The sequence below is a fragment of the Ictidomys tridecemlineatus genome, chromosome 1 (genome assembly GCF_052094955.1).
Source record: "Ictidomys tridecemlineatus isolate mIctTri1 chromosome 1, mIctTri1.hap1, whole genome shotgun sequence".
Lineage (NCBI taxonomy): Eukaryota > Metazoa > Chordata > Mammalia > Rodentia > Sciuridae > Ictidomys > Ictidomys tridecemlineatus.
The window spans coordinates 37,046,035-37,073,859 of NC_135477.1; the positions used below are offsets into that span (position 1 = coordinate 37,046,035).

The following is a 27,825-nucleotide window of genomic DNA, read 5'->3' on the forward strand; positions in this document are numbered from 1 at the left end:
TCAGGTTTTATCACCAAAACAGTTTGGTGCCTCTCTAAGAAAGAGAATAACACTTAATATAAGAAAAAGTAAGCCAGGCTTGGTAGCTCATGCCTATAATCCTAGCAGCTTGAGAGGCTGAGACAGGAGGATTGCAAGATCAAATCCAGCCTCAGCAATGACAAGGTGCTAAATAACTCAATGAGACCCTGATTCTAAATAAAATACAAATTGGGTTGGGGATGTGGCTCAATGGTTGAGTGCTTCCAAATTCAATCCCTAGTACCAGCCGCCGCCACCCCCCCCCCCGCAAAAAAAAAGTGGTAGATAATTATATTTACAAATAAATGAATATGAGAATGAATCATCTGCTTTTGTCACTCTCACATGGTAAATTCAGCATTCAAGACACAGGATTACATTGTTTCAGTGAAATTAGTTGTTATGAGTAATGTCTACATAAACATATTAATAATCAGTAATAAATGATTTATTAGTTTTTAATTGAGATTTTTTTAAAAAATATATTTTTTAGTTATTAATGGACCTTTATTTTATTTATTTATATGTGGTTCTGAGAATTAAACCCAGTGCCTCATACATGCTAGGCAGGCGCTCTACTACTGAGCTACAACCCCAGCCCAAGATTAAATTTTAAAGTTGAAGACATCACTGCTTTATTGTTTATGCCCTTAGGTCTAGCAGGTTCTAGCAATTATTCTCAAGCAGAAATAAATATGACACATTGTATTTTCTCATGTAGAATTGAAGAAATATTTAAGCCAACAAACACTACATCAATTTAGAATACTACAACACCCAAGGAAGAAGATCTAGGTGGTTCTTACAGTTGTTTCATAAACTAAAACTTGGGGCTGTGGCTGTGGCTGAGCGGTAGTGCACTTGCCTGGCATGTGTGAGGCACTGGGTTTGATTCTCAGCACCACTTGAAATAAATAAAGGACTATCAACAACTAAAAAAAAAAAAAAAAAATTTAATTTAAAAAATAATAAAAAATATAAACTAGAACTTTCATTTATGGCCTGATATGAATTGTGAAATGTAAAACAACTGCTGTATTCTGGGGTTATAACATTAAAATGGCTTCAATGATTTTCTGAAAATTTTATAATTCTATACTATTAAAAACTGAGAATATTAAGCGATAATGGAGAACCAGCATGCTTATCTTTCCCCACTTAGAGAAAGATATAAACTGAGGCATGATTTCTGAAGGGATAATATGCAATATATCATAATTTAATATATATATAAACTGTCTCTTTTTAAAAAAATTATTTGTTCAAACTCTTTGTCAATAGTCCTTCTCTAGGAGTCCATCATGAAGAAATACCTGTAGAAGTACTCAAGAATATAGTATCTATATGAATAAAATACAATAACGTTCATTAAGACTTAAAATATAAATAAATAAATACATGGGAGGCGATCTTAATGTCCCTTAGTTGGAGCACAGAAAAATGTACATCCATATTACTGAACACTATGAATTTATCAAAAAGAATGAGGTAAATATAAATAAACTGAAACAGAAAGATGTCTATTACAATAAAAAGCAGGAAATCAAGAATTATGTATAATTTTTACAAATAGATTAACCAAAATTTTAAACTATATATTTATTGACCTAATTAATGAATATTTACACATTTTTAGAATTCCACTGCACTGAATACAAACAAGTAGGTATCTTTTAGAAATTAAAATAATTTCAAAACAGTGGAGCAAAGAACCACCTACCTGTTGAATTTAACAGCAAGGCCCAGGTCAGCAATGCAGCAACTTCCATTTTTCTTGATGAGGATATTTTTGCTCTTTAGATCTCGATGAGCAATTGCAGGCTTTCCTTGGGTGCCATAAATTTCTGTGTGGAGGTGGCACAGACCACAGGCAGCTGAATAAGCCAACTTGAGCAGGGCTCTGGTGTCTAGTGTAGCACATTTCAGGAAGTCATAGAGAGATCCATTTTCATGATAATCAGTAATCAAATAGAGTTGAGTCCAGGAACCTGTGCCTTTAATATCTGCTGCTATAAAACCTGTCCAATTAATGAGTTTAAAAATGTAGTTATAATTAGAGAAGGCTAGGAGGAATCACGAATACTCATTCAGGATACTGAGAATTACTTACATTATCATGTATAGATAGTAATATTAATTTGATTTGCCTGCCAAAATTCTTGAATGTATTACCAAAAATTTTATTTCTGTCACTTATACAAATAACTAGACTTCTGCAATAAATTTACAATAATCCTAACAATAATCATGAAAGTAATAGTAATATGACTAGGGAAAAAACATGATTCTCTAGTGGAAAAGGCTTTCAATTTCAAATTCAAAAGTAGACACTTTAATAAAGTACATAATTAACCAAGAGTTAGCTCCTAACTAAATCAGCTCACTCAACTAGCCCATCAATGCCTCATCTGTTTTTTCAGTCTGGCTCACTGACTACTGATCCACAGTACTGTCAAATTTACGTTGTCCTTTCTCTTCGTCTCTCCCTTAAGGTTGGTGAGTACTCTTCTGAGTTGAATAATGTTGCCCCCAAATTCACCTAGAATCTATAAACGTGACCTGTTTGGAAATAGCGTTTTTGTAGATGGGGCAACAAGATTAGGGTGGGCTCTAATTCACTGACAGGTATCCTATAAGATGGAAATGCAGATACTGGCATACAGGGAAGAAGACCACATCATGAGAGAAGTAGAGATTGAAGCATTGTCTATAAGGCAAGGAATAGCACAGATTGCTGGCAACCACCTACAGCCAGGAAGGAGCAAGAGAGATCCCATAGAGCCTTCAGAGGGAGAATGACCATGGCAACAACTGATTTTAAACTTCTAGCCTCTGAAGCTCTGAGAAAACAAAATTCTGTTGTTTTACACCACCCAATTCATGACAATTTGTTATAGCAGCAACAGGAAAAAAATACAAGTGCTTGTTATATGCCTGACAATGTGCTATATTCACTCTCGAGGAATAGAGAAAAAAAGAAATCTCAGGAAATCTAGATATAGCTAAGCACTATACTGATTAGATCATACCTAGATTATTTTGCTACTGCATACATGAGGTAGGAAGAGAAATAGTACTAAGCACAGAACATAAAATGAAGCTTCACATTAGGTTATTGGGCTTATAAAAAGTAAAAGGAAGAAACAGTTAAAGTTACCCTAGAAAACTGCTTAAGTTGCTTATAAAAGAATTGGTTTTCATTTGAGTAAGTCCAATAAACTAGAATTACTGTCCACCTGAAACTCATTGCTATTTATTCAGCTGGGAAGCAAATAAAGTGCATGGTTAGGACTGTTGTATTTAAACTGTGTACTCTACTGGGCTTCCTTTAGCCAAATGCACATACCCACACGGCAGGTTTCTACTTGTATCCCATACCCTTGTCAGATGTGGAACAGACTAAAATCAAATCATACTCACCAAGTATATTTTCATGGCGCATTAGCACAGTTTGGTAGATTTCCGTTTCTCGAAACCAGCTAGCTTCTTCAGTGGTAAAAAACACTTTGACTGCCACTTTTTCACCACGCCATTTACCCATCCACACTTCTCCATACCGGCCTTTACCAACTTGCCGAACCATCTGAATCTGTTTGGCAATAGTTCTCTGAACCTTCACAGAAAAAAGTAAAAAGGTTTTGCATTCTTAAAAATAACCCATTTAAACTGACAAAGGGATAAGATACTCCATCAAAAAGCCAGGTATATCCAACCAACCAATTCCAATGTTAAAACTTATACTATATTTAAAAGAAGAAACACTGTACAATGTATTCTGAAATCATTAACAAATTAGTCAATGGGATAATTGTGCCCCGAAGTGGTCACCCTTGAGTAGTCACTTTCCTTAAGGAATCAGGCTTTGGCTACATGACTTGCTTTGGGCAACAGAATAGCAAATGTGCTATAAAAAAAGACTTGATAAATGTTTACATATAGGAGCTTGTCCTTTCTAGGTGTTTTTGGAAACCCTCTTTACAACAGATAGCATCAAGTCTAGAAAATAAGTGGCCCAGCAGAACCACAGAATCTTGAGAAATAATAAATGCTTTTTTGTGTGTTTGTTTTTCTTTGGTGCTGGGGATTGAACCCAGGGCCTTGTGCATATGAGACAAGCACCCTACCAACTCAGCTACATCCCTAGCCCATATTTGTGGTTTTAAGCCACTAAGTTTTGTGGTCATTTATTATGTAGCAAATTGAATAAATCTCTTCACCTTGGTCTCTAAGGTGCAATATAGTCTGGCCCAGCCCCAGCATTCACTATGAACACTTAACATGCACTCCTTTTACTTATTTATTTCAACTTTTAGAATTCACTCGTTTATTCTCATCTCAAGCTCTTGCTGTATATCCAATTCTCTTAGAGTGCTGTTTGTCTAGCTTTAACAACTTTATAGCACATGGATACTTCTCAATTACTGTGCTTATCACAATTACAATCTTATTGACATACATCTTTGCTTGAATTACACTCCCTGCTCACAGAATACAGGTATTTATTTGGGATAATATCTGAAATACAATAAGTACTTTACCTTTCATTTTCAGAAGCATTAGTGATTATTTTAAATTTAAAAGGACGCTACGTTCCAGGTTAGAAGTGCATCTAAAATGAACTAGGACTAAAGTTTGCATAAATCTCATCTGGCTTACTTTATGCATCATTTATTACAGAATCCTTTTGTAATATTTTTTAAAAGTCAGGAATATTGAGGTATAATTTATATCCAATAAAATTAATCTTTTTTGAGAATAGTACAATAAGTTTTGAAAAATGCATGCAATCATGCAAACACCAATATCACATTCAAGATAAAGAACATTTCCATTGCCTACAAAATTTCCCACTTAAGTTTAACCCCCTCCCCTAGTCATTGACAACAGATTTGTTTTCTGTCCCTATAGTTTTACTTTTTCTAGAATACCATGTAAACAGAAACATACAATATGTAGCCTTTTGTGTCTGGCTCTTTTAAAAACTTTACTTATTTTTATGTAGTGCTGAGGATAGAACCCAGTGCCTCACATGTACTAGGTAAGTGCTCTACCACTGAACTACAACTCCAGCCCCTGGCTTCTTTCATTTAGCATATAATCCTTTTGAAACTGATCCATGTTGTGTGTGTATTAGGAGTTTAATGGGTAATACTCTGTTGTATTAGGAGTTTGATGTGTATTAGGAGTTTTAAAAAATGCATGTAGTCATGCAATCAAACTCCTAATGTGTATTAAGGGTTTGATGAGTAATTTTCTGTTGTATAAATGTTCCACAATTTGTTTATCCATTTACCAACGATGCACTTCTGGACTGTTCCTAATTTATGTCTGTTATGAATATAACTGCTATGACAAAATTAACATTCAAGTCTTTGTAGATATATTTTTATATTTATTTCTTAGGTAAAACAGCAGAAGAACTGCTTCAATATCAAGAAATTATATGCTTAACTTTCCGGTCAATTGGCAAACTGGTTTTCAAACTGGCTATACCATTTTGCATTCCAATTCATGATGTATGAAATTTGTAGCTCATCTATATATCTTTGTTGGTACTTAATAATGTCAGTCTTAATCATTAAGGTGAATGTAGTAGTACTTCATTGTTTAATCTGCACATCCCTAATGTTATAGAGCACCTTTTCATGTACTTATCTGCTATTCTTTTATCTTATTTGAAGCAGTACCAGTTCAAATCTTTTGTTCATTTAAAAAAATTAGACTGGGCAAGATGGTACGGTGGTAATCCCAGCCCTTGGAGGCTCAGGAAGAGGACTGCAAGTTTGAGGTTAAGTCTGGGCAACTTAGTCAAATCTTGTCTCTAAATAAAAGATGAAAAGGGCTGAGGATGGGCTGGGGTTGTAGCTCAGTGATAGAACACTTACACTTGCCAGGCACATGTGAGGCACTAGGTCTAATGCTCAGTATCACATAAAAATAAATAAGAATAAAGGTATTCTATCGATCTACAACTAAAATAAATAAATAAATAAAAATAAAAATTAAGAAAATTAAAATTAAAAAAGATTAAAGTGAGGGTAGGCTGAGGATGTAGTTCCATAGCAGAGTGTCCATGAGCTGTATCTCCAGTACTTTTGATACTATTTTAAATATTAATTTTAAATTTTAATTTCCAGTTGTTTGTTGCTAGTGTGTATATAAAGTCTTAATATTTATAGAATGACTATATTCTGCAACTTGATAAACTCACTTATTGGTTATAGTAGCTTTACTGTCCCATGTTTTGGGATCTTCTACATAAACAATCAAGACTGTATATGAAGATAGTTTATTTTTCACCTTCCTAATTACAGATTTCATTAGCCAAATTTTTAAACAGGATATCAATGTATTTACTTTCAACAAATGCAATTAACCAATTAAAAACTAATCTGGATATTTAGTGTTTTATAAGGGTGCTCTCCCATTCTCTTTCGCCTACCCTACTAGATTTCCTTTTGCTCATCCATTAATTTATATTTAATTGGTTCTTTTTACCTACCCATAAAGATGAAGTTCCCTGTCATCTATTTATACGTGCACAACACATGATTTTTTAAAAGAATTCATTCTGCATTGCCTCCCCTTAACCATCCCCAACTCTGTCCAGCCCTTTTATTTTTTGGTTTCAAACTTGTGACTTTCCTGCCTCAATGTCCTGAGTTGCTGGGATTATAGGCACACACTACCATACCTAGTGCTTACTATGAAACTTTAACCTACCAATAATGGTAATCCAGATCCACTACCAGAACTCTGTGACTGATCAATAAGGTCTTTTAATGATTCTCCCACTGGAATAAATGCTTCATCCTGTTCCAAATCGCGATTGTAACGACGTCTGCTTGAGATGCCCTTGCAATAATGTCTTTTAAAAGAGAAGAAAAGTATATATTAAAATTCTATAAACTATATAATTCTGAGCTAAGAAAAATCTCAATATTTTTTCACATAGCCATCATTCCTTCAGACTGAATCATATTCAATCAATATTATTAGAGAAAAATAAATCCTCTGTTACAATATACCTAGAGAAGGGGTTTAAGATGTGTAATGTTGTGTGTTGGTTAAAATGGAGAGATGTTCACAGTATACAGACAAGTGAAAAATAAATAAAAGATCAAAAAAGCAGATAAAGTGTCATTCCACCTGCCAAAAAGTTTTAAATATATGCTTTTAATATTTTTCATTCTAAGACAGAATAAAAAATAATTAAATTAAATAATTAAATAAAAAATAATTAAAAAATAAGTTGCTGAGATTATAAAACTGGACCACCATGCCTGGCTTAAATCATTCTGAAAATGTGTACAGTTTTCTCTCAGTCTGTGAGAGCCAAGGCATTCCTTTTACGGTGTTTTTATGTTAGTTTTAAATTTTAATGTAGTCAAATTAACCAACCAACCTTCTCTTTTTTGAGATATGATTTTGTGTCTTAAAATAACCTCCCCCTGCAAACAAACAAACAAAACAAAAAAGCTTACCCAGCCCTAATGTCATAAATCATCTCCCAAGATTTTAAAATTCTGATTTTCTCATCAAGTTATTTTATCCACTTGGAATTTATAATATGTAATGGAAATTAGGCACAAATCAAGTTAGATTTATATTCTGTGTGGACAGTCCAATGTATTTAACAATTTTTATTATTTTTAAAAACTATATGGGTAATTAACTCAAATGGATTAAAATTAAAAAGGCATTACAAAGATGTACTGTGAAAAATCTTCCCTTCCACTCCTATCCCTTAGTCATCAAATTCACTTTCCTGAAAGCAAACTATTTCTAGTTTCCAGTGTAACCTAAAGACCACTTATGCATATTCAAATCAAAATTTATATTTTAATGCTCATTTCCTCTGCTTTTCTTTTACTTCCAGAAGTGGCAATATACCATACACACTGTTCTGCATCTTGCCTTTTCACTTGGCAACGTATCTAGGGTATCATTCCACATTAGTACATAAACAGCCTCCTGGTTTCTTGAATGGCTAGATATTATTCCACTATATGGCATTAACCACTCCCTTACTGATAACACTTAGATTGTTTCTAGTCTCGTTATATATAAGTGTGAAATGAAACAATTTTCTGGTATATCTATATGTGCAGTTCAACTTCAGAGAAGTTAACACTGAATTTGTAATTCTAATGGAAAGTGCTACGGCCTTCTTAAAGGTCGTAGTTTTAATCCCTTTATCATCATATGAAGGCCTGTTTTCCTTATTCTTTTACCCATAACCTTTTTGAAGTTAGTTTTAAACTTTATCAAATTTTGTATTTCTAGAACTTGAAATGCTTAATTTTATCGAAGTCTTATGTTCACTGATTTTAGAATGTTTTATAGTCCTTTTCTTTCTTCCCCTGATACTGATGATTGAACCCAGGGGTGCTCTACCACTGAGCTACATTCCCAGCCCTTTTTATTTTTTTAATTTTGAGACAGGGTCCTGCTAAGTGACCCAGGTTGTCCTCAAACTTGTAATCCTCCTGCCTCAGCCTCCTGAACCATGGGATTACAGGCATGTGCCTCCATGCCCTGCTTGATGTCATATAGTTTTTTTGCGGCTTAGAAATAAAATGGCACTTCCCTGACTCCTTTCCTCCTCTCACTCACTTCAGAACCATAGATTTTAACTTCTTGAAGCCTATTTGTTTAATATTTGCCTCATCATTTCTAAATGACATGCCTATATTGGTATTTTTAGTTCTCATTTTAGGTATTAACTATTGACCTCACATAGTGGGGTGAATATTTAACTCATCATGAACATTTAACTCATGGTTTGCATCCCCATAAGCCTTTACAAAGCAGAAACACTTGCCATCCTCACACTCCCCCAACACAATTGTAACATTATTTATTCAGATCATTATTCTAGTTTACATTATGACTAAGTTACATACTATTCACATACAGGTCTTGTTGTATATCCAAACTCCTACATTAAGCACAATGAAAACTATAGTACATTACTAAGGAAATGTGAAACCTGTGATGCATTGCAGTAATTCACCCAAGCACTAAAGAAAACACAAAACCCCACCCTGCCTACTAAAAGTCTAAGAGAAAACGTTTGTCTATTCTCAAGTGTGGGTGTACATGAGTATCTTTTTTTTTTTTTTTTTTTTTTAAAGACAGGATCTCACTATACTGCCCAGGCTTGTCTCAAACTCATGGGCTTAGGGATCCTCCTGCCTCAGTCTCCTGAGTAGCTGAAACTTTTTTCTCTTTCTTTGGTACCAGGGATTGAACTAAGGGGCACTTAACCATTGAGCCACATCCCTAGCCTTATTTTGTATTTTATTTAGAGACAGGTTCTCACTGAGTTGCCTAGTGCCATGCCATTGCTGAGGCTGGCTTTCAACTCTCGATCCTCCTGTCTCAGCCTCCTGAACCACTGGGATTACAGGTCTGTGCCACCTGCCCAGCCTGAGTATCTGAAACTCAGAGAGGTGTGTCACCATACCTGGCATGTGTAATTTTATTTCAGTCTGTTCTAAATGTGATAAACCAACTATCATTCAAAGTTAAAAACGCAAGGAAGAGTATCTCTCAGTCAAGAGGGGAGGCAGTCAGTACAACTAAATGAATGACTCACATGATGGAACAATTAAGATAGGGACTTTAAAGTAACTGTGATTAAAATAATGAAATGCCTGTTAAAGGTAAGAAACATGAATAAAAAGACAAAGAATTTCAGCAGAGAAATGGGTTCAAATAAAAATATAAACCTGGTTATCAGAGTATGATATGCAACAATGAATCTCACTATTATATATAATTATAATGCACTCAATAAAAATTTTAAAAAAGCAAAGCATAGTATCAGAGATGAAGCATTCCTTTGATGGGTTCATTGGTAGACTGGAAACAGTTGAGGGGGGGAAAATCAGTAAACTTGAAAATAGGTAAATAGAAATTACTTGAAATAAAATACAAAGAGAAAAAAACTAATGAAAATTGAAAAATGAAAGAGTTGTGAGGCAACATCAAATAATCTAAAACATGTATAACTGCAATTTCAAAAGACACAGACATCAAACCATAAATTCAAAAAAAAAGCTTCATGATACTTAAAGCACATTGAATAAACTCTCAAAATTACCGCACACACCTAAACATATTCTGTTCAAATTGTACAAAACCAAAGAAAATCTTAAAGGAGGCCATGAAAAAAAATGCACATACAATAGATCAAAGGTAAGAATTTTGTCACAAATTATGCAATGACAATGAAGTGACACCTCTGAGAGGAAGAAACAAAAAGCCAACCCAAAATTCTCCACCCAACAAAAGGTGAGAGAATTTGTGACTAGCACATCTGTACTGTAAGAAGTTAAGTTAAAGGAAGCTTCCAAGCAAGAATAAATGGATATCAGGTGACAACCATGGAACTCAGGCATGGCAGAAGTGGCACTGGGTAGCTCCTCTAGAACACTCTGGCGACCTTGCTTCCAAGGGCTGCTCACCTAAGCCAACAACATCCTCAGAAATCTTAATCATGAAAAATGTACATCTATCCGGATTGGAAACACAGAATCTTTTCTGTCATAGGAAACATTGAGTGTTTACTTGAAATGAACTTTGAAGAGGACTCTGAAGAGATGGGAAGAAAAGAGCAAGACAAGAGAAGCATCTCTATCTCACTAGCACCCTCTCTTAGGTATAGAATGAGACCTAGATCCAGATACCTGACCTGTTTTTCATATTTCAACTCAAAACTCTACCAAATTTCTTTTTGGTAGTAGAGTTCAATTTCAGCTCCATTAGTTTCTCCCATAGCCTATCTGCCTGCCTTTCTCAGTGTTGCTCTACTAACAGTGTGTGATCGATGTCTCCACATCTGAAAGCCAGGTATCTGATTTCTCTTTTCAGGCTTCATCAAAGATATGAAATGGTTCCTTTCTTTCTTTGTTTTTTTTTTATTTTACTAATTTATTTTTTGTTTGATATAAAAATTTGTATCAATTTTTTTTGTATCACATTTTAAGGTGCTATGTGACGTCTTGATTGTTGAATAAACTATGAAATGATCAAATCAGAGTAATTAGCATATCCATTACCTTAAGCTCTCATTTCTGTATGGTGAGTACATTCAAAATCCTTTTCTAACTACTTTGATATATTACAATGCATTTTTATCAATTATATTCACCCTACTGTGCTAAAGAACACTATAATTTATTCCTCTCACTGTAACATTATACCACAGCTAGCCATCCTCTCCCTAAACCCCTTCCCTTCTTCTCCCCAGTCTCTGGTAACCACTCTTGTATACTTCCTTGTGCAAGCTTGTGGTTTTTGGTCTCTGTTAAGTCTAAGATAGGGTCAATTATAGCAAAATGATAAAGATCATACAGTTTGAAGCAGGCATGGCAACATACTTCTGTAATCCTAGCAACTTGGGAGGATGCAGCAGGAGGACTGCTAGTTCAAGGCTAACCTGGGCAACTTAGTGAGATCTTGTATCAAAATTTAAAATAAAAGGGGTTGGAGGAGATCATGCAGTTTGAATCCCTACTCTGTTAATTATTCAGTAGTATTAAGTAGGTTATTTAACATCTCTGAATCTTTATATTTTCACAAAAAAAATGTGAAGATGAACGTAACAGGGAAGTTTTCGGGTGACTGTGAGAATTACTGGAGATAATATATGTAAAATGCTTAGCACAGTACCTAGAATACATTAGCATAATAAATGGAGTAGTAGTTTTTTTTTTTTTTTAAAACAACTATTGTGGGTAATACAATACCAACAATATTGCTGGCCTCTTCTAGTTTTTTAAAAAAGATTCATCTGAAATTGATTTTCATGTTATTACTGAGTGATGTTTTTGTCAATTGATTTTTGTAGGCCTGCCATCACCAGGGAAGTAAAGCCATTCTCAGTTGTGGAATTTATTTTAAATGCTCATGATCTACAAATGTTTCTATACTACCTGTTGTGAAACTCTGTATCTCTTTTGCAGTTGGCAGAATTACTGTTTTACCACTGTTACTTCTTAACACTGTTGAAACTTGATTGAATATGTTCTCATTTCACTGGTTTTCTTGTTTTATATTTTGTATCACATATTTGGCATGATTTTTATTTTATCTTAAAACATTCTGATCATATTATAAATATTCATTCAATGAATTTAAGCAAAAAAGTAACAGGATATCAGATGAAAACTTGAATTTAAAATTTAGAATTAAATTTCTAAATTTTGCTGGAAATTATAAAAAATAAACATGGATGACAATTTTTCTTATTTTTAATCACTTTAAAGCTGATCAACAGCATCTTCATTAGGCATACAATTAGTGTTTATATTCTTATTAAATGAAACATTACTTGGCAATTTTTTTTTTTTTTTGGCTACTGTTACTATAGTTTCAAAATTGCTTATTTTTATTATTGAACTACTATGGGACCAGAAGTCCTCTAATAGGAGTGAAGATGAATGACCCATTATCAAGCTACCAGTGGGCTTTATATCTCATAAATTAATCAGTGAGACTGTTTCCCAAGCAGCATTCTGGGCCAAAGGATGGCTGGTAAACACCAACAAAAAGTTACTGAGTACTGTGTGCCAAGCAAGGGGGATATGCTGATTCACCATTTTCATCCATAATAATTCAACGGAGAAGCAACAATTTAAACAGCTTAGTTGGCCATCAATATTAATGGACCAGGTAATCTCTGTTGTCCTTGAGATTCCTATTCAATAGGAAAGGCAGACTTTAGCCAGATATTTATGATAAGTAAGTGAATATTTGTGAATGTAAAAGATTTAAGGTGAAAGTACTAAGTGTAAAGGGTAGAATCATAGATCTAACCAGTGTTAAGGATTAAAGGAGCTACAAAAGAGAATGAGAAATTCTATGCCAGAGGAAAGTATAAGGAACTGGCAGAACAGTACAAAATGATAATTAATCCAGAATGGAGAATGGTGATAGTTTAAGAGGTTTTAGAGAAGATTGATTTTGAGGGTCTTGTTATGAATGTAAATTTAAGCATAAATTTGGAGATTTATCTAGATTAACTGAAACAGGTCACCAGAAAAAGTGAAAATAAAAGGTTAATGAGACACATAATAAAGATGAACCTTAATATGCTAAAAGACCTCTCTTTAATTTTATCCTTTTATGGCTTGCTATGAACAGCAAACTGACTTGTTCAAGTCCAGCTAAACATGAATAAATATCCCAAATTAATAATCTTATACAACTGATAAGTAGTGTATCTTCAAGTAGATAGTTCAAAAGCTAAATAAACAAAGCAGTCATGGAATTCTCTGTAATATTTTGCTTAAAATTGTGAAAGAAGGGCTGGGGATATAGCTCAGTTGGTAGAGTACTTGCATGTTCAAGGCCCCAGCACCACCACCGCCCCCCCAAAAAAATAAAAATTGTGAAGGAAGCCTAAATGCCCAGTTTCTGGTATTTGCACATTTCTTGAAGTATAATAGAGACAAATCTCACTATTCTGTAAACAAGAAAATCACAGAAATATAAAATTGTGTTCAATTAATTGATTGGTAGTAAAACCCTCTTACCTCTTAAAGAAACTATAATCTAGTTAAAATTAAGATAATATAACCAGAGAATACAAATTAATAGTTTCTGAATTGCATATAGCAGTCAGTAGTTTCTGCTTACTGGTTTTAAAAACAACTGTTGATATCTACTATTTAACAGAATATTTTACATCAAATAAGTTATCTCCTTACTTGTAACAAAAGCAGCTGGAGAAGATGATCATAGCAATTATGCAAACAGCCATGGAAATGAGAACAACCAGCCATCGAATGCTGCCATCAAAAAATGGACCTGACAATGAAAAGTAAACATTAAGTGACCAGAGTATCTTTCAATCACAACTTATTAAAAGGAAAACATAATTTACAGTGTGATTTTATAGTTTTAATATAGTAATCTGGTTATTGTTAAAATCAGAAAAAATATTTTACAGAGACTCATGCTCTGACTTTTCCAGGATAACCTACCTATAACAACAGGGGGCAGTGTAGGTTGTAAATACTGGTTACATAAATTGGTCCGACAACATTCTATTGTACGGCGAAGTTGGGCTTTTGGTGAATCCTAGAGGAAAAATAATGGTAATATTAGAAATGATTTGATACATTAAACTTATTTTTAGTACTGATAAAATACAATTTCTCATTTAGTGAGTGAAAAGGATCTGCAAATTTTATATGTAAAAATAAATATTACTGAAAAATTAAAATGTGTGAAGATTATAAAATGATTTTCCTTAAGGAGAACATATGTATGGATGGTATTTAGAACATTAGACTACAACTTAATTACAGATGGACAAAAAGTTCCAGTGTTTTCCTACCAAACAATGGATTATTTTTTTTTTAATATTTATTTTTTAGTTTTTTTCAGCGGACACAACATCTTTGTTTTGTATGTGGTGCTGAGGATCAAACCCAGGCGCATGCATGCCAGGTGAGTGCGCTACCACTTGAGCCACATCCTCAGCCTCAATGGCCTATTTTGATAAATTACCATTCAGTTGTTTTTGGTAAAAAGTAATTAATTCATGATGTCTTCCTAGAAAACATAGGTAATAAATTTTAATATAACCATAAACTAGTATGGAAAATATGATCTTAGTAGTACTGAGACTTGGATGAGACTTAAGATCAGACTAAAATGTGGAGGAGGTCCTAGTGCAAAGAATAGACTGGTTAAGAGAGGTGTCCATGTTGTAAAAGATACAGATTCTGCATCTAGCAATTAATGAACTAGAAAGATGTAGAGGCAAGCTAAACTATGCAGGCGAGGGAAAGGGCAAAATACAGACACAATACTTCTGAGAGTTTATGAGACCACCATCCAGAAAAGAGAGGTATCCCTAATAAGTCAGAAAACCAACAGAGAAAAAGATTCTAGTCATGGGGAAAAAGGGCTTCTTTGGAAGTACAGGGGGAAAGCCTACCAAGCAATGAATTGGAAAATGAAGGACAAAGATGTACGATTCCTCCACTGCTGTTTGTGTCCTCTCTATTAAGGCTGAATACAGGAATGAAGAAGACAGACCAAATACCAGGTAGTGGGAACTGATATCCCAGAGGAATAAAGAGATCTTATGATGTTTTTCTATTCTACATGAGTCCACATCTTCTAATCCAGTGAGTTATATTCCAGGAAGAGTTGTGAGATAGCTGAAAGACAAGTATTACTTAAAAGAGTTTGGAAATAAGGTGCTCTAGAAACAAGATAGCTAAATGTCATTACTTTTCTTTAAAAGCGAAAGAAAGACTTTGCCAACAAATTGAAGGCAGCATAGTATCATGGAAAAAACAAGGGCTTTGGAATCATTTAAATCTGAGCCTTGCCAGTTGTTCATGTTGTGACCTTGAACATCTAACTTCTCCTTAGGCTTTCATTTTCTCTGGATAAGAATGCAAACAGTAAATATTTAATGAATTAGTTCTTCCTAAGGTGAGCCTGACATAAATCTCAGATGAAATTTTGGAATAAGCCAAAGAATCTTGGGCAGATCTGGAATACCAGATTGGCTTCACCAAAAATAAGCAACATCAGACTCACTTCACATTTATCTTACACGGGTTAACAACCTGAGTGGGCAAAAGTCAGGGTTGCCCAGATTACTACCTTTCCTTCTGTGATGCTGGGATTATACCCAGGACCTCACAAGCTAGGCAAGCACTCTAGCACTGAGCTACATCTTTGGCCACAATTGTCTGGGCAGTGAAGCTGGAATGACAGAACTTTTTCCCTTCCCTGTACTGCCTTCGTCCTCCCTCCACCCAAGTTAATCTGTAGTTTCAGACATGTGGGGAATAAAAATCCTTATGGGGAAAAAGTCACTTGGCATTTATGAAGTGGAAGGTTCTAACTTAAGAAAACGTATTTCATTTGCATGGGCCAGAGATAGTACATGAGGAAAGAAATGAAGTTAAGTTAAAAGAAATGGACAAGAAAATTAGGTTCCTGAAAAAGAATTATTGTATAGGAAGAACAAGCTAGATATGCCAATGGAGATTGAAGCTTGACAGTAAGAAATTAAAAGCATGGCGAAAAACACTTGTATTTATTTTGATCCACAGCTTGGCAATGCAACCACTGTGAGGAAGGTTTAGGGTGAGACTAAAAGCTGTTCTTCTTGGGGTTTGGTGCTAGGTTAATAAAGTGATGTTTACCAAGATATATAGAAAGTTAGATAAGTGCTGGTCAAATCTTTTTGCATGTGTGGATCCTAAACAAATTTTTATTTTTCTGCAGTACTAGGATTGAACCCATGACCTCATAGACAAGCTTTCTACCGCTGACCTACATCCTCAGTCTTGCTAAACAAGTTTTTTAAAACAATGTATTCCTCATATTTTTAGACTACATCTAGAATTTTTTTACCACAAATTTAAAAGCTACAAACAATATATTAATAATTTGTCTTACTGAAAACAATACTTTAAAATAGAAATGTTACTTCGTTCTTTATTCAGTAGAATCTAAATAACATATAGCAATGTGATATCCATTATCATCTTTAAAAAAAAAAACAAATGGGGGCTTGGAGTTGTGGCTCGGTGGTAGAGTACTTGCCTAGCAGATGTGAGGCACAGGTTTGATCCTCAGTACCACATAAAAATAAATAAACAAAACTAATAGCAGATGGAGTAAAAAAATTCTTTAAAATAAACAAATGCTTTTTTTCTTATTATTTTTTATTGGTGCATTACAGTTATACATAATGATTGGACTGGTTGTTGCATATTCACGGATGCACACCATATAACGATATAATTTGTCTGGTCACTATCATTTACCAGTATTTCCTTTTCCCTCTTCTCCTTCCTCCCTTCTTTTCCTTTACATCCTCTCCAGCATTTATTATTGTTTGAATTCTTAATGGCTGCCATTAAGACTAGAGTGAGATGAAATCTCAGTGTAGTTTTGATAAACATTTTCCTAATTGCTAAGGATGTGTTGAACATTTTTTCATATGTTCATTGTGTTTCTTCTTTTGAGAAGTTGTCTGTCTAGTTCATTTGCCCATTTATTAATTGGGTTATTTGTGTATGTGTATAATAAGTTTTTGAGTTCTTTATTTATTCTGGATCTTAATCTTCTGTCAGAAAAGTAGCTAGCAAAATTTTTCTCCCATTCTGTAGATTCTCTCTTCACAATCTTAATTGTTTCCCTTGCTGTTCAGAAGCTCTTTAATTTGATGCCATCCCACTTATTAACTCTTGGCAACAAATCTATCTATGTGTCTGTCTATCTATTTATTTATTTAGTACGAGGGATTGAACTCGGGGTCATTTGACCACTGAGTCAAATCCCCAGCCCTATTTTGTATTTTACTTAGAGACAGGGTCTCACTGAGTCTCTTAGCACCTCACTTTTGCTTAGGCTGGCTTTAAACTCGTGATCCTCTGCTCCCAACTGCTGGATTTATAAACATGCACTATTGCACCTGGCAAATGCTTCTATTAACAACTTGAAATTTTATCCTGGAACTTCTATTTCCTTGAAATATTTTTTCACAATAATTATGCCTTAATGTACATAATTCTTCACATCAAAATAAGTATATATAAATTCTTCTATTTCTGTTACTGTGTGTTTGTAAGACTCAAAACATCCTAGTTCATTACTGTAATTATCAGTTATCAAACTGATCAAAATAAGATATACTAAAATCTAGGGCTAAGGGTATATATGGCTCAGTGGTAGAGGGCTTGCATTATGGAGGAAAAAAGATACACTATAATCTTTATTAAAATGTTAATATGAGAAAATTTAAAGAGGCATTTCTTAATGAGATGGTTAGGGTTTTCAAAATAGTAGTTTATGAATTCATGAATAAAATTACTTATTACAACAATGAGAATATTCAGCAATAATTTTACTATATTTCTTTTTTATTAACTCTAACAACAATGAGAAGATTCAGCATTAATTTTACTCCTATTTTTCTTTTTTATTAGCTCTAAGAAATTTTGCTTACATTAACAAAAAGATGATAATGGAAGCAGTTTGTTATACCACTATCCCATAATTCTTTAAAGTCCTTCCAAAGTAATGATCCTATCATCAAAAATTACCTTCAATGATACAGCAATTTGGCTGAGAGCAAAAAATTTAAAAACCACCTGATATGTAAATGTATTTGATTTTCTTGTGTTCTCTACATGGATGCTTTCATTTATAATCCACAGCACTGTTTAGAATCTTGAGGTTTTATTATTTTTTTTTAAAGAGAGAGAGAGAAAGAGAATATTTTAATATTTATTTTAGCTTTCGGCGGACACAACATCTTTGTTTGTATGTGGTGCTGAGGATTGAACCCTGGCCACATGCATGCCAGGCGAGCGCTCTACCGCTTGAGCCACATCCCCAGCCTGTAGAATCTTGAGGTTTTATATCTAGCTTTGGTTAACAAGGAGAAGGGTGACTGTGAAAGGGAAGAAAGAAAAGAAAAATGGCTTGAGAAGCTCTGTTTTCAGGCACAGCAAAGCTTCAGGGCTTAAGAATGTTTAAGATTTGCAACCTGATTCCCTTGTAACTATCCATGTGCCCAAGTTACTTTTATATAACACAGTCTGTGTGTACCTAGGGATATGGGTAACATAGTCTGAAGACTGCTCAGATAATCAGGGTGGCAAAGACTAACATTTATTAGGTCCCTACTATGTGTCAATTGTACTATGGTATTTCATTTGATCCTTTTAACAAGTCTTTTGTGGATGAGAAAATAAGCTCCTTGACAAGACTGTCACAGCTATTAAGAACTACCATGGGTTTAGATGCATATTGTCAAGTTTAGTAACTAATTTCTGTGGTGAATTCAGTTTGGAAGAAATCTAATTTAGGAGACTGCAGGACACTTGATACTACCATTGGGCTCGGTGCTTTAACTACAGCTCCTTCATCAATCTTCTTAAGCGATTAAAAAATATGTAGTATGAATGGTTGGTAATATGCTAATATCATAAAACTATAATAACTAAATTAACATGTTTCAAATCCAGAGAACAGGATTAATTCCTATACAGTGAAATTCAAAACTGGCAAGTGTGTAACAAATATATAGTAAAACTCAAAATTTTCCCATCTAACTTATTTGTGTTCAAGAAACAAATACCACCAGTAAAGAGTGGAAGAGGTGTGGCTCAGCAGCATGACATGGTGCTTTTAGCTGACAGAAGATTAATGTCTCAAGAATATGGTGTGATGGCCAAACATCTAACATGAGATTTGACTGTATTTAGAAGAAGAAAAAGGGATTATTTATTCTCTGCCTTTTTTGTTGTTGTTGTTTCCTGGTAAGACTACAATTCTGCATATGACACTGAGACTAGTGAATCTTCTAAAGCTGATTACACAAGCAGTTGAGGTCACAGTAAACTATTATTTTCACTAGGCAAAGACAGAGGGAGGAAAGTAGCATGAAAAAACTTTCTTTCTTTACATAGTTAAGGGCCATCATCTTGAGGAAGGATTAGAGCTGTTCTCTATGGTCCAAAGAATCAAAAGTTGACAGATTTGCAGTCATTTGCCAAATGGATGATTCTAAGCATTAACTGACAAGTAAAAAGATATAACATTGAAGGTTTCTAGCAATTCTGCAAATATCTATATAATATAAATAATTTTCTGGCATAGCTGAGACTTAAAATTGTGTACTAACAGTTCAATCTGTTTAGTTAAAATTAAAATAATCTGGAAATGTTTTTCAAGAACACTGGCAGGATCTCTTGAGAAATTGCCACATAAAATCTTGAAGAGATTAGATTAGGTTCATAACCAAAGATGTCTACCACTCAATTACCGATCCTGATTCTTTGGCCACTGCTCTTAAAAGTATCCTGACACTTCCTCACAAGGATTAAACATATCTAAGCTGTTTTGGGGGAACAAAGGTTATTGCCCATTGTTCTAAGATTCCCTTTCTGTTTTGTAGTGGGAATTGAACCCAGGCGCACTCTACCACCCAGCCCTATTCCCAACTCTTCTTTTTTGTTTTTTGTTTTGTTTTGTTTTTGTTTTTTTGTTTTTTAAGACAGGATCTTGCTAAATTGCCAAGTCTGGCCTTGAATTTGCAATCCTCATGCCTCAGCCTCTTGAGTAGCTGGGATTATAGGTTGTGCCACCATGCCCAAAATTGTAACGTCTTTTCAATAAGCTTTACAATATACAAATAAGTATAACAATATCATTTTTGCAGTTATTAAAAACTATTATTTAAAACCTTAAAAATAATCTGGAACTTCAATTAGCACAATCATGTTATTTAAAGTAAAAAGTACGCTTCCTCCAATATATTTGATAATGTGAACACAGAACAATGTGGAACACAGGTACTCTTCTAAAAGACCTAATGCTGTTCACATAGCCCTATCCTTTTTTATTTCAGGATTTCCAATTAGATCTTACCTTGCACTGAAAATCAGATCCTTCATATTTCATACATCCTGAAGCTAATGTGGTTTCTCCCTGATCATCTTCTTCTATGATGGCAAAGCAATGACCATTAGTTCTAAGAGAAAAACAAAAAAACATTTAACTCCAAATCATAAAATCCTAATGAAATCTGAGTTTGAATGTGAACAGATACTCTTAACCCTTAGTATTCTGTTTCTAAATCGGGAGTATATTCACATGTGATTTATTAACAGAACAAAATAGACTTTAAGACAAATGAAAGTTATGTCTGAACTATACTCTAAAGGGGTAAATGAGAACCCTATGTCAAGCAGAAAAGGATTTCTACCAAACAAGTCCTCTAAATGTGCATTGTCATGTAACTTCTCAGTCATGGGATCACCGAAACCTGATTTATAAAATTCTATACAAGTGTTAATCTTTCAGAAATATACTTAAAATCTCTTTTTTATTGCTAATATTTCAGCATTCTTAAACTATGCATGAAAATAAATAAAAAGCTTTTCTGTAAAACTACAAACAGACTCAAGGACAAAGAAAAGTGTATACAGGAAGAACAGATGGACAAAGATTCTGAAAGGCATTTTTCTTATTAAATGTGATAGGAACACAGGAAGAATTTTTGAATAGTTTAATTTTCAAGAAATTTACAGAAATATATTTTTATTTAATGAAAATGTTCTCATTCGAGGCAAACACTCTACCAACTGAGCTACATCCCCAGCGCAGAATTCTTTATTTCTTCCTTTTCTATTGAGAAGATGTTATGTGTGGTGTAAACTTCTGTTAAAATTGATGATCAGTTTTACACTGGGTTACTAAGCCACTAACAAATTGAGCCCATCCTATCAGGGAGGTACCACAGACATAGAGTTTGGCAAAAAAAATTATTTGTTAACATAGAATAGAGCATTCCCTTACAAACAAAATTCCCAAGAAGGTGTAAACTGGGAAGTGGTCTACATGTAGATTACTATGATTAAGTCAACTACCACTGGAGAACCGATGGCAAATCTAAAATGAACTATCATATGATTTCAAGATTTCATGGGTCAAGTTTTATGCATTATATCTAGTCTGCTCAAAGAGCATAAGATTATTAGGGAAGTACAAAACATGACCTTACTTATTACCTATATAACAGGGAGACCATTAATAAGACTAATGAAACTAATGTTCAGGAAATTTTTACTTTGTCCAGTAAGTCAATTCTTCAATGCTCCCCAAAAAATATGGAATGGAATTACATGATCATATATAAACATACAAACAATTAACATAAAATTAAATAAGAAAGTAATATGGATTGAATATCATTCTTACATATCTATAAAATATTTCAACCAATTAAGAAGCAGGAAGTCATCGGTAAAATTATTTGGTTTCTTTTTGGTAATCTACACAAAAAGAAACAGTTTTCTACAATGAGTATCATTAATTTTATAAATAAAAAGATCATTAAAATGTTAGACAAATACTATATTTCTTTTATCTCCTTTAAAATCTATATTATGGTATACCTCTAATAAAACAATCATCAATCACTTAAAAAGAACAATGTTCCTATATTCAAAACAAGAAAATTTGGCTCTTTGAAAGATATTATATATAAAGAAAAAAAACTCAATTTTAACTATTTTTAAAACAGCACTAGATGCACTTTTCGAAACTCTTAAGGACAGCACCAAATACTTACATGCATGTGTTATTAATAGCATCATCTGGGCAGTGTCCTGAGCAATAGCACTTTAAAAAAGGCAAGGTATCCTCTGGTGCTAATGTCACTCCATTTTCTGACTTCTTCTGGTCGGAGTCTGATTTCATCCCAGTGCCATGGAGCATACTGTCTAGATTCTGTCCTATATTCAAATATTCAATTTTTAAATAAATCATTTCTGATAGGCTATATTATTACCATTTTCATTGAGGTAAGTTTCTGCACTTTTCTATTACAACAATTGCAATGAATGTATTTCTTTAATTAAAAAATAAATTTCACTCATACAATTAACAGACATTTGTTAATAAACTCATGCACAGAATGTTCCATGTACTATGACCTATATGAGATGACTAGGTTACAAGTTTTACACTAATTAAAGACAAACAAGAACAACACAGCATGAATTCAATATGAATTGAATGACAACAGAATTTAGTTTTAACTTGTAAAAAAGGTACAAAATGGGAAGAGACTTTAGGGAAGGCTGAGGTCATTTTCATTCACTAAAAAATAGACGAACTATGGTCCTTCTTTTTCTTTCAAAACTTGCAATAATAATAATAAAAAAGGTTCTTTATTTGTGCCTCTTTGTGAAGGGAGTTCTAAGCATCTTGTTTGGGACTCCATTTGCTTAAGTAAGAAAACTGTGAGAGCTGGGGACCAAGTGTGTTATCCGGGGCCTTTCATCTCAAGGTCATTGGTTCAAATCCAGACCAGGCTGCCAGAAACTGAAGATTACTACAGGTCAATAGTCAGCTCATGGAAATAGAACTGGATTCTTGCATTAGAGTCTAGTGGCCTCAAATGACAGATACTGTCATATGTGGTCCTGAATGTTTTAGGCTGGAAGCAGAACAGAAAGCAAACATCTGTTTTAATATTCCTTCCTCCTTCTCAACCAGCTGAAATTACTAGGCCATTTCTTGTGCATTGTTCTCAAAAGAAAGAAAGGTAGAGTCAAACAGATAAGAGAAGTATGTGTGAATTTTGTTATGAATCTTAAATAAGTGATTCAAAATGTGGACCTGACTTTGAATTTAGCCATAATGATAAAATGAATCACTAAAAGATTTTTAAAAACCCAATAATACACACATACTCAATGAACAATGATAGAAAAGAAAGTGCTGTTAAAATAAGTATTTTACACTTGAATCAAATGTATGAAATATGATATGTCAAGAGCACTGTAATGTTTTGAACAACCAATAAAAAAAAAAAAAGTATTTTAGTAGCCAAGGATGATGGTGCATGTCTACAATCCCAGCTACTTGGGAGGCTGAGGCAAAAGGATCAAGTTCAAAGCCAGTCTAGGAAACTTGGAAAGATCCTGTCTCAATACAAAAAATTAAAATGAGTTGGGGATATACTCAGCAGTAGAGTGCTCACATGCAAGGTTCTGGGATCAATCCTCAGTACCAAAGAAGTAGTGTAGTCTCTTTATACTCTGAATTTGAATAATCTTAACTTTTCATGCCGAAATTTAGTAAAGGAATGCACTACTGAATGAATATTCATAGAAACAAACACCAGGAGAGGAAACTACTTAAACAAAAAAAAAGGAGTTGGAGGTACACACACACACACACACACACACACACACCCACCCTACCCAGCCCCCTCACCACCACTCTCCTTTCAGAAATAAATACTGTAATAAAATGGCAATGCTTCTGTTATTTCTCTTTCCCGTATATATAAATTAGGAAGCTAATGCCAGATATGCCATTTTATTTGTAAATATTTCAACACATACCTCTAGAAGATGAAGACTTTTTAAAAAAAAACAATCATGAAGCCAGTCATGGTGGCACACACCTATAATCCCAGCAGCCTGGGAAGCTCAGACAGGATTGTGAGTTCAAAGCTAGCCTCAGCAACTTAGCAAAGCCCTGAGCAACTCAGTGAGACCCAGTCTCTAAATAAAAATCACAAAAGGCCTGAGGATATGGCTCAGTGGTTAAGCACCCCTGGGTTCAATCCCCAGTACAAACAAAACAAACCAATTATGATACCATTATCACTTCTAAAAAAATTGACAGTAATTTGATTCTTTGTCCAATATCAAACAACCAGGCAGTATTCAAGTTTTTAATTGTATTGAATATGTTATAACCTGTTTTAAAGTTTATAAAGTTCACAATTCACACATCATAATAGATTGTCTCCAAGCCTCTGTGTATGTGTCTTTCTCTGTGAGCACCTTGGATGAAACTCTGGACCTTATGCAGCAAAGCAGGTTATCTACCACTGAGCTACTCCCCTACCCTCCAACTCCATGTTTCTTTTAATCTTCAAACTCTTTCTTTCTTTCCTTGAAGAAACTGGATTGTTTGTCCTACAGAATATACCAGAGTTTAGATTTTCTATCTGCATCCTTCTTGCCCATAAAATAGGTTTCTGTATGTGGTAGTTAGATCAAGAGCCATGCTATCCAGTATAATAGCCACTAGCCACACATGGCTCCTAAGCACCTGAAATGTGGCTACTTGGTAAGTTGTGGAAAAGAGGGACACAAATATCTGCTTATCTCTATTTTCAAGACCTAGATTCATTACTTCAATGGGGGTAGTTAAAAAAAAGAAAAGAGTAGCCTGTCATTTCTTCTTACTTATGACCTATAATACCTGTATAATGAAAAGTTTTCCCTCATTTACTAACCTGGGTACAAGCGGCACAGTTCCTTCAAGAAAGGCATGATTAGTGCTTGATTTGTCCCTCTACCAGTTTTCAAAGTTAATAAATTTATTAGCATCCTTCAACAGTAACCAGTTGGTTTTGTTTGTTGTTGTTGTTGTTTTAAGTGTCATTATAAAACCATAGATTTAAACCACTGCAGTTACTATCCTTACTAATGCTCATTGTTCCATCTCTGACCAATTCAAACTGGTCCCCATATCCTCTGAGGTTTCTGTTGGCCAAGATCTTCTAAAATCACCTCATATTTCCCTGACAGACTTAAAATAAACAATATCTCCAAGGACTCCTAGATCTTTCCAGTGGAAAAAGATAATCAGAGACCATACTCTGTTGTTACAGATATTTGTTGCTATTAGGTTGTCAATCACTCTAAAAATAACTGGCTAAAAAAAGAATTCTACAACACCCCCACCCCTGCCCCCACAAACTGCATTCATTTATTAGGTGAAAAATGTATGAAGTAACTACAATTTTAAGTCCTGTTGACTACAATGGTAAACAAAACCAAAGTCCCTTTTCCATTAGAGTTCATAGTCTTAGATGGAAAATGAGAATAAAAACCAAGATAATAATTAGTACTATTTTAATATTTATTCATAGAAAATGTTATGACACCAAATAAAGTGGACTCACTTTCTAGCATGAGAAAAGAAAAGAGTGATTCAGAATAAGATCATTAAATCAATGGCCAGGAGAAGAGGCAAGGCAAAGGTAAATGGTTAAGAAGTCAGGAAGTCTCAGAATACCACATCTAGGCAAGATTTAACTATATTTAACACAAAGACACAAGATGCAAATGGTGGAGGTACATTGTCAAAGATATCCCAATGGTCACCTGACTTAGGCTGTGAGTTCTCTATCTGTAAGGCACTTTCTAGCAACTAGATCTCCATATTAACAAGAAACAGGCTGCCAAAGCTATTCACTCTTCATAAAGACCATCCTTCACTAAGTACATCTTAGATAAGGCCATGAAGGCAGGAACACTAGTGAAGGAAGACCAGAGACAAGGGAAATTTTCCCAGAAAACAAAACCAGAGGTTGTCAGATAGCCTAACAATCATCCTCCATCTATGTACTAGGGAACAATGATTACTTTAGTTGTTTCCAAATTTTCCTTCCTTTGGAAGTTCATCTAGTATTTATACCTACTTTTCTTCATCGCTGCATACTAAAGTACATTGCACATAAATAATTTTTTTTTCAGTCTCACGTTGCTGCACCATGAACAGCACATCTGGATCTGAAGAATTACTGTCCAGAAGTCTGAGTGCACTAAGTGGGCTAAACTCTGGAGCATATATCCTGTTGAGGAGGAATTAAGCATTTCATATGAACATAAGCATTTTTTAGTATATGCTATAAAGCTATGTATGACAATAGACAAATCTAGTGCCCTGCAACATATCTATAAGTTATTCTTTTCCCTTCTTTTTAAAAATTTGTTCTAATTAGTTATACATGATGGTAGAGTGCATTTTGACACATCATATATAAATGAAGTATAACTTCTCATTCTTCTGGTTGTACAAGATGTAGAATTACACAGGTCATGTAATCATATAAGTATATACAGTAATAATGTCCAATTCATTCTATTATCATTCCTACCCCATACTCCCTCTTTTCCTCCCCTGCCCTCTTCCGAAGTACCTCTATACTTCTCTAGCACCTCCCCCCATTGTAAATTAGCATCTGCATATCAGAGAAAAAATTCAGCCTTTGGCTGTTTGGGATTGGCTTATTTCACTTATTATGATATTCTCCAGTTCCATCCACTTAGTGGCAAATGCCATAATTTTATTCTTCCTTAAGGCTGAGTAATATTCCACTGTGTATATACACCAGAGTTTCTTTATCCATTCACCTACTGAAGGGCACCTAGGTTGGTTCTATAGCTTAGCTATTGTGAATTGAGCAGCTATAAACATTGATGTGGCTGTGTCATTATAGTATGCCAATTTTAAGTTCTTTGGGTATAAACTGAGGATCAGGATAATTGGGTCACATGGTGGCTTCATTCCAGGTGTTCTGAGGAATCTCCATAATGCTTTCCAGAGTGGTTGCACCAATTTGCAGTCCTACCAGTAATGTATGAGTTACCTTTTTTCCCACATCCTCACCAACATTTACTATTGCCTGTATTCTTGAAGACTATCATTCTGACTAGAGTGAGATGAAATCTTAAGTTTTGATTTTCATTTCTCTAATTGCTAGAGATGCTGAACATTTTTTCATATATTTGTTGATCAATTGTATTTCTTCTTCTGAAGTGTCTGTTCAGTTCCTTACTCTATTTGTTGACTGGGTCATTTGGGTTTTGGTGATGTTGAGGGGTGTGTGTGTGTGTGTGTGTGTGTGTGTGTGTGTGTGTGTGTGTGTTGCTGGGGACTGAATCCAGGGCCTTCTGCATGCAAGGTAAACATACTACCAACTGAGCTACATCTCCAGCCTTTTGAGTTCTTTATATACCCTGGAGATTAATGTTCTGAGATGCATGTGGTAAATATTTTCCCCCATTCTATAGACTTTCTTCACATTATTGATTGTTTTCTTTGCTGTGAAGAAGCTTTTCAGTTTGATTCCATCCTATTTACTGATCTTACTTCTTGCACTTTAGGAGTCTTGTTAAGAAAGTTATTTCCTAAGCTGACATGGTGAAGATCTGGGCCTACTTTTTCTTCAATTAGGTGTAGAGTCTCTGTTCTAGTGCCTAAGTCCTTGATAAACTTTGAGTTGAGTTTTCTGCAGGGTGAGAGACAGTGATTTAATTTCATTTTGCTACCTATGGATTTCCAGTTTTCCCAGCACCATTTGTTGACGATGCTATCTTTTTCTCCAATGTATGTTTCTGGCACGTTTATCTAGTATGAATAACTGTATTTATGTGGGTTTGTCTTTTATTCTGTACCACTCGTCTAAGTACCATGCCATTTTTGTTACTATGG

At 34.3% G+C, this 27,825-nt stretch overlaps 1 protein-coding gene across 2 annotated transcripts in view; it reads right to left on the reverse strand.

Moving 5' to 3' along the window:
• The window catches only part of Bmpr1a (bone morphogenetic protein receptor type 1A), a 127,135-nt gene that overhangs the window by 6,331 nt on the left and 92,979 nt on the right, over window positions 1-27,825 (reverse strand). For both annotated transcript variants that reach the window (XM_078038770.1, XM_078038764.1), the window contains 7 exons: window positions 22,151-22,313; window positions 20,446-20,548; window positions 14,016-14,112; window positions 13,740-13,839; window positions 6,745-6,889; window positions 3,442-3,634; window positions 1,742-2,039 (listed from right to left, as the gene is read on the reverse strand). In XM_078038770.1, the coding sequence (XP_077894896.1) occupies window positions 1,742-2,039; window positions 3,442-3,634; window positions 6,745-6,889; window positions 13,740-13,839; window positions 14,016-14,112; window positions 20,446-20,548; window positions 22,151-22,313 (1,099 nt within the window). The remainder of the gene's footprint in view (window positions 1-1,741; window positions 2,040-3,441; window positions 3,635-6,744; window positions 6,890-13,739; window positions 13,840-14,015; window positions 14,113-20,445; window positions 20,549-22,150; window positions 22,314-27,825) is intronic.